Consider the following 16,677-nt stretch of genomic DNA (forward strand, 5'->3'; position numbering starts at 1 on the left):
TCCATTCATCCATCATCACTCCATCATAAAGTACGTGTTTACGTTGACTGAGTCCCAGCTATTATAATCTACATGATCTTTATCTTTCTGTTAATAATAATCGTGTGCCAAAAATATACCACAAAGAGTTTCTTTTTCATACCTTGTACACAACAAGCAACAAGTGCATGTAGATCGTAGAATTTATCAAAAACTATCACAATAATCACAATACTAACATCGTATACGTACATTAATATATTCCTAACTTTCATAAACACTATAAGGAAATTTAGAAATAGATTGTATTATTATAATTAGATCGCAATAACTCGGGTCGTGGGCCACCACTATGAATACTAAGTCGCCGTCAAAGCCACAGATTCTTCTAATCGTGTCCATCGAAACGATACGAAAACAATCGACAGGGTAGCGCACGACCTAATCATTAGAGATGCGATGTAGTCGATAGATTGATATCGATAGATTGATTATTTCTGTAGCGATCGATAAAGAAATGTATTCGAAAAAAGTTAGTTAAAAATTATAAAAATCTTGCAAGTAGAGCACATAATATTATGATTCTACTAAATAACTATCTGGTGTAGACGCTTAATGATAAACAATACGTTTTTAACGAACACGAAGGCAACTTTGAAATAGGAGTATAAGGTTGGGTTGCACCAGAGGCGTGGTTAAAGTTAAAGTTATGGTTATAGTTAATGCTAAATTTAACTTTAACCTTAATTTTGACCGGAGAAATTGACAGATGACAGCTGGTCCAACAAGGTTATAAATGAACGTGGGCGGGGGCGCTGCAGGTAAACGAGAACTGTCAAAAATGGCGTTTTTGTATGACGACAGCGTTAGTTCCTTTTTTCGCCACGTGCATTTAAAACCTTGTCGAGCTCTATGGTTATTGTTAAAAATGGCGTCTTGATGGTGTCCATTTTTAACTGTACCAAAGATTTGACATTTTGCATTGTAGTTAAAGTTAAAGTTACAGTTATAGTTGGTGCAACCCAACCTAAGACTTTCTGCAACATTTTTAAAAATAATGTACCTATAGTCTGTCAAAACAGTGAAGAAATTAAAAAGTGGCAACATCGTTATAGTGTCATCCCTTTCAAATCAATCTTGAAAAAAGCGACAGTACGATATTGTCACTTTTTAATTTCTGCACTTTTTTGACAGACTATACCTTCTTACAGCTCACCTTTGTAGTTTCTGCGAAGTAAAATTAATTGCAATGCATTAAAAGATAAGACACATAAGACTTGTGTTCACTTCTTTACGTATCTTCTTAGAAATAAAAAGTATTCAAGGTTCGCTATCTTTGTCTATTATTCCCATATGCCAAAAAACAACAAGGACACCTTGTATTATTATTTATTGTTTAAAAGATATTTACATAATTAGTAAATTGATTATTTATGACTTCTTTATTTCAACCATCCACACTCCACTTACAGTTATTAATATTATATTTTCCCACATAATTGTTGTCTGATGTTAATGTGATATTAAAATACGAATCGCTGTTTCTATGCAAAACAAAAAATAGACACACAGATTACATCGAAAAATGCGTGGAAAAAATTCACGTACCATCAGTTCCCAAACTGATAAACATCGATATAAAACTGGGGCATCACTACACCGCACGATTTTCATGTCGCCACGTGTCACTCATACACGACTACTCGACTCCCTGAATTTCAAATATATTCTTTGTTTTCACCCTTTCTAATCGTACGCACGCGCCGACGACGCGGCTGCATTCAAATGGTCGATTAAAAATATCGACTAGGGATGTAACGGTATCGACTGTCGATGTTTTGACGGTGCTTTTGATGTTATCTCAGCTGGGCGGTGGAATGAAAGAGTTTTGGGTTCGAGGATGTGAATTGTGATGACTCAGAATATTGTGGAAGTTAAACTTTTTTATATTTTCCTGAGTAATATTATAGATGCAAAAGTATGTATGTCTCTTTTCACTTCCAACTTAAACGGCTGAACCGATTTAGACGAAATTTGGTATGGAAAAACTTGGGAGACGGGAAAGTACTTAGGAAATTTTTATTGCAAAAAAGATGTGAGGTTTCCGCACGCTAAATAAATTTTGACGCAATCTAGTACCAAATATATTTTACAACTACATTGATGATGCCCAGAGCCCATTTCTTTACAATTATTATCGCGCAGGAAATGATTTTTTTTCGGGGATGCTAACCTTTGTTTTAGCTCCGTGATGCTAACTGTGTCCTAATGAGTTATGACTCCTATGCTTGTTCTCGGGGGCTTCGTATTTCACGTATAAACCTTACGTCTTATAACAATTGTTATATTTATTGTAAGGTTTATTTAAGAAAAAGATTTAGTAATTTAGTAATGGTGAAGCCAAACGAGTACGCTCGTTTGGCTTCACCCTAAATGTGCAAAGTAATCGCCTGATAAATAGGTCATTATAATGAAATGTCCTCAGTCCCTAATTTAGGAACTGAAGACCCGAGACGAGTTGAGGACGTTAAAAGTCCTCAACTCGTCTTGGGTCTTCAGTAGCTCACTCTGAAGAAAATCAGTTTCTGTTTAAAGCCGTTGTGATTATTGAAGATGTTGTCCACAATTACTTTATTCACATTTCACGAGAAACTGTACTGTAATGAAATTAATGAAAATTAAATAATCTCAGAGACACTTTCCGGTGATTCAAATTAAATTTCATCTAAATCGATTCAGCGGTTTAGGCGTGTACACTGGGGTAAATGGCATAGACTTTTCCATTTACTAGAACTCGAAATGGTTTCATGGAATAATTTTTTATACTTTTAAATTAAATTAACTAACATAATAATGTAAATAATTTCAAGTATATCAAACTTAAAAGGATTCCACACCGCCGTTTTTCCATACAAACGCTGTCCCCTGTTTCCTCCCTGGATAATGCCGGTAAAGTTATGATTTTTTTCCTGAATATCTATGGCCACTATTAGCATGTCCCTATGTTTTCTTTTTTTTCATAATTTAATAATTAAAAAAGATAGAACGTCCAAAAACCCCAAAAAATGGCCAGATTTTCCTCTGTGTTCAAACACCCAAAAAACAAAACTGGCTAGAATATACAAAAAAAAATAAAACATAGGAACACAGCTCAAGCCTTGCTTTAATTCTTAATGAAAAAAATACTTAAATCGGTTAAGTTTTGAGAAGGAATTAGCGGACAACGAATCAAAGATTTTCTGTTCTTTTATTAGAACTTTTGTCGTGTTGTCTCTATCGCGCTCTGCGGTGGGAGACTTGAGATTGGTGAGACAGCAATACATTTTCAAATACCTATTTTCAATTTCTCTCGCCCCTGGTGTATCCTCTTAAATACGTAAATAACCTCCTTTTTTTGAAGCCGGTTCATAATGCTTCTCAGTTCTCACATCTTCACTTCGAAAATCAGGTAGGTAGCGACATCTCTGGATAAATCTTTTAAAACAAAACTTTTAAAAGGCATCAAGTCGAGTTGTCTCGCCTCTAGCTGCCTTTAAGTTACAATTTCATAGCCGGCCGCTTTAAGTAGTTCATGTAAGTTTCGCTAGGTGGCGCTTAATAATACGGGTTTTTTTTTTTTCAATTTTTTGTTTTAAATTAATTCTAAGCATCTGAAAATATTTATTGTTATGTCCCATACTATGTAACAAAATTATCCGTACAATTTTAAAGATTCATCTGTCTAAACTCTAAACTAAAAAAACCTTGAAAAAACTATGTAAGTATACGCAAATTAGTTTGGCTGTTAGTACTTACATATTTTTGCTGCAGTTTATTTTTTATCATAATACACAGTTGAAGCTTCAAATATCTTCTGATTCACACAAATGCTAGTTTCAACTAATTGGAAAACTGAAAAAAAAAAAACAAATTATAACAGCATGAACTCTACAAAACAAAATTATAATACTTTAGGCTGTGTATCTCTATACAGAGTTTGCTGTGAAAGTAATAGCGCTGAAAGAGAAACTTTTTTTTACTTTTGCATGCCTGCCTGCGGGCTGGCGCCAATAGAAATCACAAAAATTTGCTTTCTCAGCGCTGCTACTTTCACAGTAAATTCTTTATAAGAGACACATGCACATCCTTAAGTAGGTATTGTCATTTGTCACTGAATTTTGTTACATCATGTATAATTTTTACGCAACTTTTATTGTCTTATTGCGCTTTATTTTATTGCATAAAAACCATACAATTTACAACCATTTATCGTGAAACAGAGTAAACTCATGAAAATCGTTTCAGCTATTATGCCGAAGTTCCGCGGCGGAAATGAGGCATGATTACGTTAGCAATGTCAAACGCATACAATATAACGCGACGGAATTTCGGCATGATGTGTCATCGGTAATTTAAAATACATGCAGGCGGAATCATGCCGAACTTCCGCCGCGGAACTTCGGCATGGTGTGTTTAGCCACTTAGTGTGAACTGAGATGCAGACAGACAGACATAATATACACTATTAGAATATTAAACTGACCCCCTCGTTTCTGACAGTTAACTCTATGGAAAACACAAAGGTCTTCGAACTCCGCCAGAAACGCAGCTCTGTCGTCGAAACCGCAGCGTTTTTCACCATCGTGAGTACACGTCTTATACTTGTAGCAATGGAATGCTGCAAACTTATCCCACGTTTCCGGCTTTTCAAAGGGCTGAAAGTTAATTGAAGATTATAATATAAGAGTGGATGAAGTACTGACTTTAAAAAATGTGTTTTGCATAAATGGAGGCTTTAGGCCGGGAAAAAGATTTTAAATCAAAACAATGTGGATTCTAAGTAAATATAGCTATATATACCTATATTCATATAATATATTAGCATGATGATGAAGTAGGTAAGTTACGAGGTTGGTTCAAATTATAAGTACATAAAAAAGTCCAAGTGCGAGTCGGACTCACGCACGAAGGGACTCCGTATTTTATTTTCATTTTATTATTAAGTAATAAAATAGAAATATAATTAAGAATATTGTGAGTAGGTATTTCAAGTGCCTACCTGTTACCATTATTGATTACGAGGAAAAAAAGCCAAAAAGTTGGTTTGTTGTATGGGATGGGTAAACATTTATTTTATTTTGTTTTTAGTATTTGATGTAGTGGCAACAGAAATGCACAATCTGTGACAGAAGTCTAGCTATAGCGGTTCTTGAGTTACAGCCTGGAGACAGACGGACGTACAGACATCGAAGTCTCAGTAATAGGGTCCGGTTTTTACCCTTTGGGTACGGAACTCTAAAGGGGGTGACAGACATGCGAGTAAGTACGCGGACTTATGGCTCGACGATCTTAATCGCCTGTGTGTCAGCAAAGAGCCGCGAGCCGCGCGCCGCGAGCCGCGAGCCGCGAGCTGCGCGCCGCGAGCCGCGAGCCTGGGGGCATGGTAAATGGTAATCCAGTGTGAGCGACTCTCGTGTATCACCGACGCGAGCTGAGTAACGTACTTTAAGGAACGGAAAGGAGCGTGCAGGACATCATCTCCTTGCTGAAGCAGACGGATCCTGACAAGGTGCCGGCTTTTGTGGCAAAAGAGCTGCACAAGCTGCCGCCCGTCACGCTGGATCACGTCGACGTCGCCAGCTGAAGGACATCAAGTTTCTGAAGGAGGAGCTGGCCGGAGTTCGATGTAGATTGCAGGCATCAGAGTCTACGATCAGTGACTTACGTATTGAATTATCGCAATTAAAAAATGGTAATTCAATATGTAGGTCACCTGATGCCGCTTACGTCACTATACGTCGAGGTGCGCAAGCGAGCACGTTTAGCCCGTAAGCATTATCATCGGACGGGTCAACGAACACCGCTGGTGCTGCCCCCGCCCGTGTTCCAATCCCGGTTGCGCCGATGCCGAGTCCACAGGCGACTCAGCAAAACTTTGCAACTGTTGCTGGTCGCCCCCCACCTCCCCCGCGGGTGAAAACTAATGGGGATAATGAGAGCCGCAAGGCTCCGAAGAGTCGCGAGACTGAGGAGAGTCGCGAGACTGAGGAGAGCCGCAAGGCTACGAAGAGCCGCAAGATGGAGTCTTCTCGGCCTGGCAAGGACGAGAGCAGGAGGTGCGATGAGGAGGGCTTCATACTGGTGGAGAGGAGGAAGAAGAAGCCCGCCGCCCGCAACCATCGCGGCACCGCACCATATGTACCTGAGCTGCGTCTGCGGAGCGAGGTCCCCGCGACGCCCCTGTACATATCCCGCCTGCACTGGTCCATGGAGGTCCAGGACGTCGTGGACTACATCCAGAAGAAGACGACACTGCGCCTGAGGGTCGAGCGTTTGCAGTCTCGCCACAAGATTAACTTTAGCTCCTTTGTGGTGAGAGTACCGACGCATCTTCTGTCGACTTTCGAGGCGCCGGAGTTCTGGCCGATGGATGTAGTCTATCGGAGGTTCCGGGGGAGACTCCGGAACCAAGCGAGTCACGTCGCCGGCAAAACTTGACAGTGTTAGTTTTTACGAATATATAATATAAATTTGTATGTTAGTATTGAGGTATTTATTATATTATAATTGATATGTATGTTAGATTTAAGGTATTTGTTATATGGGCCTCTGATGCCCGAAGTAAATGATTTGATTGATTGATTGATTGATTTAAGTTCGTACGTCTGTCACCCCTTTATAAAATAAGTAATTGCTGTTATGTTGTAAAATGTTAGTTACCGACTTCACTCAAGTTTACAATTATGATTATACTAGAAGACTTCCGCAAATCCGATGCACCGAAATTCGTTTTTACATTACATCTTTTGACAACACAAACAAATTTTATCTAAATCGGCTCAGCCGTTTAAGCGTGAAGAGGTAACAGAGAATAGATATCATATTCGCATTTATAATAATAGTAAGTTTTTTAAGCATTTTATTATAGGGAACGTGATGGTGACAGAGGGTTCTGATACTTTCGCTTCCTCCCCCTCCTCAACTTCCTCCGAGGAGAACAACTGGGCCGACCTCATCAAGTCCTCAGACATCCCGCCAGAATACTGGCACATCCAGAATCTGGTGAGATACATGAAAGCCGGAAACCACACTCACAGAAAACCGGCGTGAAACAGCGCTTCCGCTGTGTTTCGCCGAGTAAGTGAGTTTACCGGAGGCCCAATCCCCTACCCTTTTCCTTTCCCTACCCTCCCCTATTTCCTTCTGTACCCTCCCCTATTCCCTTCCCTACCCTCCCCTATTACCCCTTAGGCCGGCAACGCACCTGCAGCTCTTCTGATGCTACGAGTGTCCATGGGCGACGGAAGTTGCTTTCCATCAGGTGACCCGTTTGCTCGTTTGCCCCCTTATTTCATTAAAAAAAAAAAAAACCAGACCGCAACCATGGTAGATTTGTCATGCCTTAAGGACTATGATCCAACGATTAAGGTGAACGTGATACCAGAAGCATCTCCTTTACGTTTTGTTATAGGGATATTTAGTTCTTACTTACTATATTATAATGATATTATACTTACGTCGATTTCCGCTATAGCTCTTACGCAAAAAATCATTAAAAGAGCTAAAGAATATACTTTAAGAAACATAATAATTGTACTCCGTAGTTAGTTTACTACCTTAAAATAATAACATACGTCGTTGATTTAAAACGTGGCATTCATAAAAACTAACACTCGTAAAGTTTTTATCGGTCGAAAATGATTAAACCTTAGTTTTCATTATAAACAACGATTTAAAAATGCGCTTTCTACTTTGTGTTTTTAATATAGTACCACTGATTTAGTATCGACCTAAAATTTAAAAAACTACTGGCCCAAAAAACTACCAGGCGAACAAAAGTTAACAAAGGTTGAACTCTAAACACAGAATAAAACGGCAACTTATAGAGACTTTTATTAAAATAAAATGCAATTAAAACGTCTTATCTTATCAGTCATTACTTGAGAATTGATTTGGCGTCAAAAACCTGTTACTTCTTACTTCTTAGTAACGGTGGTTTAGGTATATGGCTACATATTTTAGGATCAGTTGCAGTAAAATCTGAAAACAAAAATTAATATAAAATATCGAATTTTAAAACTCTACAATGCCTCTACAATCATTCAACAGTGTAGTTTAAAAATTTGCAAAAATAATGTTCTTAAATTTAAGAAATTGTTTAATTTTAATGAATTAAGCAAGCTTTAGCTTAATGACGCACTATAAACGAAAGTTTATAGGAACAAGCAGTATTGGACCAAGAGCCTGCGATGGTCAGAACTTCTGTTTCGTAAAGCTAAAAGTTTATCTGTTTATGGCCTTTACAGAGGTAAGAACGACCAGCAACTATGGAGTTTCGATCGCGGTTACTTTAGGAGGTATCCAGTTCTGAAGGTCTACCTGACCTTCCAGAAGTACTATATACTGTACTATCCATAGAGTATACATTAGCTTGCTAATGTATACTCTATGGTACTATCAGAGAGGTTGATTCATAGACAGATGGCGGACCTACGTAATTTACTCGCGTTATGTCAAACCCTGCCGATAGATCACGAATAACATTGAATTGACATAACCCGACCTAAGGCTGGATTTACATGCATCCGCGCAAACGAGTGGTTTGGCCATCGCACATATTAAATCGAGTCATCTGCAGAATCAATTTCCTCGATGGTACATAAAATTACCATGTTTCAATTGACAGTTGTGTCTATACATGTCGCATGCACAGTGGAACCACTGTCTCCTGTCTTGTCGGCGGTCGCGGGTACAGACGATGTCACCCTGGAGGCAGTGCTGAGCTCGCCAGCACCAGTATTGGCTGATGACAGCTGGTCTGTCTGGTACCTGTAGAATTACTGGCTTTTACCCACGGCTCTATCCGCGTAAATGTATCTCTTGGTGACTGTATTTACACAGAATTAAAGTATACGTATTTGTATCCATAGCCAATCCATAACCATACTTCCATACTAATATTATAAATGCGAAAGGTTATCTGTCTGTTACCTCTTCACGCTCAAACCGCTGAACCGATTGAGCTAGACATGGAGATACTTTTAGTCCCGGGAAAGACAAATTTTGGCGCAACATCTAGTGCTTAATAAATATCCAAGTTTGCTCAAAATCTATTTAGCTATAGCGTATATTATTATATACGCTAACAAACTCAACCGAATGAACAATCCATCTTCAAACAGTTTCAGATATCAATAGTGTTTCTTCTTACTTTTTTTTAATAGTCTTACATGAAAGACTTTGGTGGAGGACTTCGCCCAGCAGTGGGACAGCATAGCTTATAAAAAAGAAAAAACGCAACTTACGCTCATATCAAGTGCCTTATCCAATTTGATAAAAGTAATAGTACCTACAAAAATAGTTTATGCTCATAAAACTTTTCATTGCTAGATAAAACAAAAAAAAACTTGAGAGAACACCCGAATGGAACGAATTTATTTCTTATGTTCAAACAACCTGTATACATAATATTATACACTCAAAAAATTATTAACGCCATCTAGTTGACGCACAGGAATACTATCAACGCCCTTTGCCCCTACCATGCAGGCACTAATAATAAAGTGTCAAGGTCAAAATATATCGTTCTGTCTAGCCTTTTTTACACCGAACGCGCGATAAGGAACTTCGTTGCAATTATTATTTGTCTTAACTTAATTATATTTCAACTTGAGGCTTTTCACCTATTACAAATATTGTTAGCAATTGCATCGTAAAATTTTGTGGAAATTGTTTTTCTCTATCGTTTTACCCACTAGAAAACATTCTTATGTTTTTCAATTTTCACTTGGCAGTTTTTATTACTTTAACTATTTCATTTTAACCTTTATGTTCAATCTCTACTAAGCTGGTTTTTTTACTCGGAACTTCAACAAAATATAAACAACCTATTTTAATACTAAAGCGTGGAATGAAGACGAAATTTTTTCTTTTCATGACATGTCTTCTTTCTACAGCGATATGTTATCCTAAACACAATACACACGCGGTAAGTTTTTATCTGATTTAAAATAGAAACAGCATTTTTTTATGATTTGTATGAGAAAGCGCCCTAGCGTCACGAACGAAAAAAAATCGGCTTAGTGCGAGTTAGAATCGCGCACGAAGGATTCCGTACCACTACAGAACAAAAATAGGCTAAAAATTATGATTTTGTATGGGACCCTTTATTATATAATTTATTTAAATTTTAATTATTAAAGTACAAATACAACTGAGTATTTTGTAAACATTTCAAGAGCCCTGTATGTTGCCATTATTTATATCAAGCAAAAATAGCAAAAAAAAACACGTTTGTTGTACGGGACTTATACAACATAGATCTGTTATTATAACGGCAACAGATATACACAATCTGTGAAACAGAAGTCTAGATATAGCGGTTCTTGAGTTACAGCCTGGAGACAGACAGACGGACAGACATCGAAGTCTTAGAAATGGGCTCACGTTTTTACCCTTTGGGTACGGAACCCTAAAAAGTTACTCGATCTTGCACCGCTGCTACTATTACAGTTAAGAGGATACCACAGCGGCTAGAGAAATGAAAAAAAAGTACGTGTAATATCTATAGCTGTCTCCCTTACCTCAAGCCTATACCGCAGAACGCGATAGAGACAACTGCAGGAAATCCAGAAAATCAACGATTCGTTGTCCCCTGATTCCTTCTCCAAAACTTAACCGATTTAAGTACTTTTTTCATTAAAGATTAAAAAAAGGCTTGAGCTGTGTTCCTATGTTTTGCTTTTTTTGTATAATCTATCCAAATCTGTTTTCTGGACGTTTGAACACAGTGGAAAATCTGGCCATTTTTTTGGGTTTTTGAACGTTCATATCTTATTTAATAATTAAATTATGAAAAAAAAGAAAATATAGGGACATTGTATTAGTGGCCGTAGATATTCAGGAAAAAAATTATAACTCTATTAGCATTATCCAGGGAGGAAACAGGGGACAACGTTTGTATGGAAAAAATGGCGGTGTGGAATCCTCTTAACTCTAAATAGAGGACCTAGTTTAAGCCCTCACACACAGTAAAATTTTATTACTTAATTTTGTTACACCCTGTATAGCGCGATCCAGGATCGTGGCGCTAATAATTGGCCAGAGATTACCCATATTATACTCACAGCCAAGGGGTTCAATTTTATCATATTATTATTATAATTTAGCAATAGCTTTTATATTCCTTTTTTCTAAACAACTACCTAACCTACATAATTTCAGCCCTGCATCGAAGCGTTCCTGTGTGTTCACACCAAGAACACCCCTACTTGTGGCAGGGCTAGTAACAACGAGATCCGACGGTTCCTCAACCCTTGTGACCTCAAAGAGTACAACTGCGAATACGCTAGGGGTGAGTTTCTGAACTTCTATTACAACCTTGAGTTATAGTAGACAACTTTATAAATCTTCGTGTGACAATGAGGGTATTTGATAAGTATTCTAGAATATGCCGCTATGTAGCCTTAGGGTCTATGATCGCAGCTATCCGCAACCCGCGGCCGGGAGTTTATTTGTGGCCCGCGTGATGTTAAACCATTTTAAAATTCACGCTCACCGGCAAAATAATGTAAAGTCATCGTAAAAGTCGTGAATTTTTCTTCACTTTTAAATCGTTAATTTTGAAGAACGTTATTTTTTAAACCTAAAAATTTTTGTTGCGGCCCGCGAGTCGCGACACCAAGACCAAAACATGTTTGTGGCCCGCATGAAAAAAAGGTTGGGGACCACGGGTCTATCGTGTCAAACTGCTGTCATATGTCACGATATAGCTGTCATGTGTCACGATAATATGCCTACAGTGCGACAAGGCTTTTTATGAACGTGGGTGGGAGCGCTGTTGGTAAAGGAGAACTGTCAAAATGACGTGTTTTATGATGGCAGCGTTAGTTTCGTTTTTCGCCAAGTTCATTTAAAGCCTTGTCGAGCTGTATTTGACCCGATAGGCCTAAGGCTACGTAGCGCCATCTGGTGTCAAATAAAATATCAAAAACCATAATTTAAAGCTTTTTGTCACAATTTTGCCTATTGGCAAAGACGTAAGAAAATAAGCATGTTTTACTAGCAGTTCCGTAAGTTGCGTCAATAAAGCATTCCCGGGAACCGTACATTCGCCCGCAAAAAGTAGCCTATGTCCTTTCCAGCCTGCCTAGCATACGCAAACGGGATATCTCACTCTACATGTTTTCTCAATGTTTGATGGTTTATCTCTTCATCTCTATTGACCCTAGCATGACAAACATTTTTTCTTGCGTAGATCTATCATCGAAATAACACATTTTTATAGAGTTTTGTCGAGATAATGTCGAGATTTTGACATTATGAGACGAGTAGTTTTTAATTATCTCGAGAGTGAGATATTTCGTTTACGTATGCTAGGCAGGCTGTTGTCTACTGTATGTCTGTAGTAGGAAATAAGTAATAACATAAAAAACGCACTTTTCTCTCAATAGTATCAAGAATAAAGAAGTTTATACAAAGTTTAGTTATGAACCTAACATATATAAGTATAATAAACCATAACACCGTCGTGTTACAGATTTCAAACGTGTAAATATGGCATTGTGCGAACATCTACCGCTGTTATAGAATTCCAAACAATACCAACAATAGAAGTTCAACAATAGCTAACTAGAATAGATCACTTCTGCGAGGGTAGCACGCCAAATATGTCCTTCAAAGCTGTATCAGGTACTTAAACAGTTTTGTATTAATAGTTTTAAGTATGAAATGTAATAATATTATATCATATTATAAAACTATTCTAAAACTATTGTATCTATGTACTGCAAGCTCCAAAAGAAATAACTTGCAAATTATTCTTACACTAGTTAACGCCAGCAACTCCATTGTGCATAAATACGTTTATCGCGCGGGAACCCTACCTTTTCCCGGGATGAAAAGTATCATATGTCCTTTGCTAGGACTCAAATTATCTCCATACCAAATTTCAACAAAATCGGTTCAGTAGTTTGGGCGTAAAGAAGTAACAGACTGAATAAAAGAGTCTACAGTTTCGCATTTATAATATTATTATGGATATCATAAAAAATACGATACTATATTGAAATTCCAAGAGGCTTTACGATATTTCAACTTTTCTTTTTATGCGTAGTCTAGGCGCACCTAAATTCGTTTAAGCTTAATCTGACCCTTAACAATGGTCGGTGAAATTGGTGTTTTATGTTTTCAGTTATCGTCCTACTATGTTGTATGTTGACCTGGGCCCACGGACCTCCTAAAGAACGAGACAACGAGGAAATAAGTATGGGCCGGAAGGTAAAAAAAGTAATATAATTTGTTACTTATTTGATTTACTTTAGTAGCTTACTAATTAAAAGATCCAACTTTTTATAGTTAATAGTTATAGATGTATGAGGTTCTGTCTTTCTCTAATAAGTGAAGTCTGTAGTAACGTGGAATCGAGCATTTTTCCACGTATCGTACCATTTTGTACCATCACAGAAATTTATTCATAGACAGTTGACGGACCTACGTCAATTGATCGGATGATGACAAACCAATGTTAAAGCTTGACAATGCTTTAAATGAACGTGGCGAAAAAACTAACGCTGCCATCATACAAAAACGCCATTTTTGACATGTTTTTGACAGTTCTTCTTTACCAGCAGCGCCCCGTCCACGTTCATTTAAAGCCCTGTACGTAACGCGACCAATTTACGTAGGAAGCCTGTAATATAGGTAAAGCTTGTCTAATTTGAAATGACGCGTCCCACCACTTCACTAGTTGATAAAATGAAAAAAATTGTATTGTGAATACGAGGGAGGGACGCGTCATTTTAAAAGTTAGACAAGCCCTATCTGCCTATGAATCAATTTCTTGAAAATAAAGTATATGAATATGAATATGAATCAACTTCCTTGTTAGTACTTTCCCATCTCTCAAAGTGTCACCATGCAAAATTTCATCAAGGTTATCGGTTTATCGTTCAAGCGTGAAACGGTAACATACAGACAAACATATTTTTTACTTTCGCATTTCTAACATTAGTGCGGATTTCAGATGGGCACAAAATGGTGCGGCATGGCGAAGACCTGCAACCACGATCGCGTCCCAGTGTGCGGGGTCAGCCACGCCGGCGACGTAATGGGCTTCCGAGACCTCTGTGACATGTTCGACTTCAACTGCATCCGCCGTAGAAGTGAGTAGAGAGGGACAGGTATTGTGTGGGAGAGAGAGAAGCGAGTTACAGTAACTTATGTCACGTGATGTAAGCTTGTAACGCTACGTGCTACAAGATTGGTGTAAGTCAAACTAAAAGCTACGAGGTTCGTGTAACGTCAACTGCGTGCTACGAACTCAGGTTCGTTACATAGACCGTGTTACGTGCTACAAGGTTTGTTTAAATCAAGCTACTTGCTATGAAGCTCGTGCTACGTGCTACAGAGTTCGCGTATTTCGTACTACGCTCTACGAGGTTGGTGTAATTGGCGCTACGTGCTACGAAGTTTATGTATCGAGCTACATGCTTCGAGGTTCTTGTAACGTGTGCTACGTGTAACAAGGTTTGTGTAACTCACGCTACGTGCTATGAAGTTCATGTTACTCGAGCTACATGCTAAGAGATTATTGTAACTTGCGCTACGTGTAACAAGGTTGTTACTCACGCTACGTGCTACGAAGTTCGTGTAACTCGAGCTACGTGTTACGTGATTATTATAACTTGCGATACGTGCGTATCATTATAATTTGTGCAATTGTAACTTACAATACGCTGGGCAGTTACGCGTAGCACTTGCTACAATATGTTATTGCAACAGCTACGCATGATACATACTCGTAATAATGTTCTATAACGTTTTTAATTATTTGTTACAGATTACAAGCAGACAACTTGCCCCCAAGACAAATCAATTCTCACCGTCTCTCGTCGCCCCACTAACACTTACTATGACGATTAAATTATAACATTTATAAACATAATATATTCTTTTTGAAAAATATTGTAATTTTAAATAAAATAAACGAATGAATTTATAATTGTCGTGAATTATTTCCACTCTGTAACTTTATTTTTAACACAGGTTTGTTACTGTGTAGTGTGTATTATATTATGTGTAACTATAAGTTTTAATTACTAAAGTTGTACTCTTATCAAGATAGATTACTTATATTTGTCAGAAAATAACAGAGAAGGATATTATACTAACTTTTCTCGACTTCCTTAGAAGAATATTCGAATCAATTAGCTTAATCTCGGTTCCGTAGCACGTAGACATTATTATACATGCAAAAGTGTGTCCCTGTCTCTGTCTGTCTGTCTGTCAGTCTGTTACCTCTTCACCGGCTAAAACGCTAAACCGATTTTGTTGAAATTTAGTATGGGGATACTTTGAGTCCCGAGAAAGGACATAGGATACTTTTGGCGCAACGGAGTTGCGGGCACGGGGCATCATCTAGTTACTAGTACTATCATAATATACTTTTTTAGAGATCTTTGTTATGATATGAGTTATTTATTTCTCAAGACTTTGTTAAGTTAGACGGGATAGTTGATCACTATAATAATTACGTTTGTTAACAATAATTATTATAAGAGTTTTACATACGGCAGCTATAATTATATAATGATATGATAATTATAATGTTCACACGCCGAGAAAACGTAAATTGTTAAGAAGCGCTCTAGACTTGGTTTCTAACCTTTTCTTAAAGGTTTTTCTAGGGTTTTATAGATATTTTCTACTATTTATTCCATTCTTTTCCAAAACTCTAAACAAATCTCGCTCCTCCTTGTAGTTTTATTTGTACGCGTTTCTCGACTGTACTTCTGAAAATAGAGCACAGTAACCACTTTTCCTCGAAGCTTAACAATACCATGTTGACACATCTATTACTAGAATCTACCGCAAATGTTTCTAGAATCTTCGACAATGGGGTATTTATAACGCAGTTGGCGGTATTAGAGAACAGTAAGCATGTACAATGGCCCTTAAAGTTATAATATTTTTGTTACTAACCCGTATTAATGCACACTTGGTAGGCGATAAGGCGTACCTTGTAAGTATGGTAGATTTTAAAAAGGATGGAGGTACTATTTATGGATAACTAGCTGTCCCGGCAAAAGTTGTTTCGCAGTAAAATTATTTTCCCTGATTTCCTGCTTTTCTCTTGAAGGTTTTTTTTTCTTTTTTTCTATAGACCTTACGGAGACCGAGACCTTTTCAACGAATGCAAAACCGTGGAAATCGGTTCGTGCGTTTTGGAGTTATAGCGTCAGGAAGGAAAACCCGACTTATTTATATATTAGATGACACAGTCTAAGAGACCTACACCTACCAATAACGTTACTTTTCAGACGGAACTCAAACGTCTCTGCGAGCACGCGTACGTGTGTTTCCACGACAAAGTCCTCATCTGCGGGAAGTCAGTCAACGAGATGAGGACTTTCCTGGACTTGTGTGACCTGTACGAGTACTCCTGTGAGCATAATATGGGTAAGCAGCTAATTAGCACCACGATCGTGAAGGCCTACAACGAAACTGTTTTGAGAATCAAACAATCAAACGAGAATGTTGCATCCTACCTTAACAACGTCATTTTCCGTTTGTGTAGGTTCGACGCGGACGACCGGACGCGGCATTCCGATTCATTCGTTTGATTCTTAAAAATTTTAAATCTTTCAGTGTTAGATCTTTTATTTATCGAGAAAGGCTATAGGCTATATTTTATCACGCTAAGACTAATAGGAGCGAACG

At 37.9% G+C, this 16,677-nt stretch overlaps 2 protein-coding genes across 4 annotated transcripts; one reads left to right on the top strand and one right to left on the bottom strand.

Moving 5' to 3' along the window:
• Positions 1–3,746: 3,746 nt before the first annotated feature.
• LOC121735939 lies at positions 3,747–9,730 on the bottom strand. Of its 2 annotated transcripts, XM_042126939.1 has the most exons (4): positions 9,642–9,730; positions 9,264–9,307; positions 8,628–8,787; positions 7,827–7,998 (listed from the first exon to the last, which is right to left on the bottom strand). In XM_042126939.1, exons 1-4 carry the CDS (start codon positions 9,667–9,669, stop codon positions 7,928–7,930), a joined length of 303 nt encoding a protein of 100 aa, XP_041982873.1. In that variant the 5' UTR covers positions 9,670–9,730; the 3' UTR covers positions 7,827–7,927. The 2 variants fall into 2 exon arrangements, with proteins under 2 accessions (XP_041982875.1, XP_041982873.1); XM_042126941.1 differs by lacking the exons at positions 7,827–7,998; positions 8,628–8,787; positions 9,642–9,730 and adding exons at positions 3,747–3,870; positions 4,502–4,673 and having other exon boundaries at positions 9,264–9,377.
• Positions 9,731–9,747: 17 nt separating this feature from the next.
• Positions 9,748–14,912, top strand: LOC121735937. 2 transcript variants are annotated; one of them, XM_042126936.1, is made up of 6 exons: positions 9,748–9,946; positions 11,182–11,311; positions 12,497–12,648; positions 13,151–13,245; positions 13,982–14,120; positions 14,798–14,912. In XM_042126936.1, the coding sequence occupies exons 3-6, from the start codon at positions 12,627–12,629 to the stop codon at positions 14,878–14,880; spliced, it is 339 nt and encodes a 112-aa protein (XP_041982870.1). In that variant the 5' UTR covers positions 9,748–9,946; positions 11,182–11,311; positions 12,497–12,626; the 3' UTR covers positions 14,881–14,912. The 2 variants fall into 2 exon arrangements, with proteins under 2 accessions (XP_041982870.1, XP_041982871.1); XM_042126937.1 differs by having other exon boundaries at positions 9,749–9,946; positions 13,151–13,236.
• Positions 14,913–16,677: the final 1,765 nt, after the last annotated feature.

This window comes from Aricia agestis, chromosome 18 (assembly GCF_905147365.1).
Source record: "Aricia agestis chromosome 18, ilAriAges1.1, whole genome shotgun sequence".
In the NCBI taxonomy this organism is placed as follows: Eukaryota; Metazoa; Arthropoda; class Insecta; order Lepidoptera; family Lycaenidae; genus Aricia; species Aricia agestis.

Bases quoted from the DNA above. Each gene is read 5' to 3' on its own strand.
- LOC121735939 (XM_042126939.1), bottom strand. From the start codon at position 9,669: ATGCAATTGCTAACAATATTTGTAATAG. The intron at 9,308-9,641 runs GTGAAAAGCCTC...CTATTTTTGTAG, and splicing joins GCTAACAATATTTGTAATAG to GTACTATTACTTTTATCAAA. The intron at 8,788-9,263 runs GTAAGTTGCGTT...GTAATTCTACAG, and splicing joins ATAAGGCACTTGATATGAGC to GTACCAGACAGACCAGCTGT.
- LOC121735937 (XM_042126936.1), top strand. From the start codon at position 12,627: ATGTCCTTCAAAGCTGTATCAG. The intron at 12,649-13,150 runs GTACTTAAACAG...TTATGTTTTCAG, and splicing joins GTCCTTCAAAGCTGTATCAG to TTATCGTCCTACTATGTTGT. The intron at 13,246-13,981 runs GTAATATAATTT...TGCGGATTTCAG, and splicing joins TGGGCCGGAAGGTAAAAAAA to ATGGGCACAAAATGGTGCGG.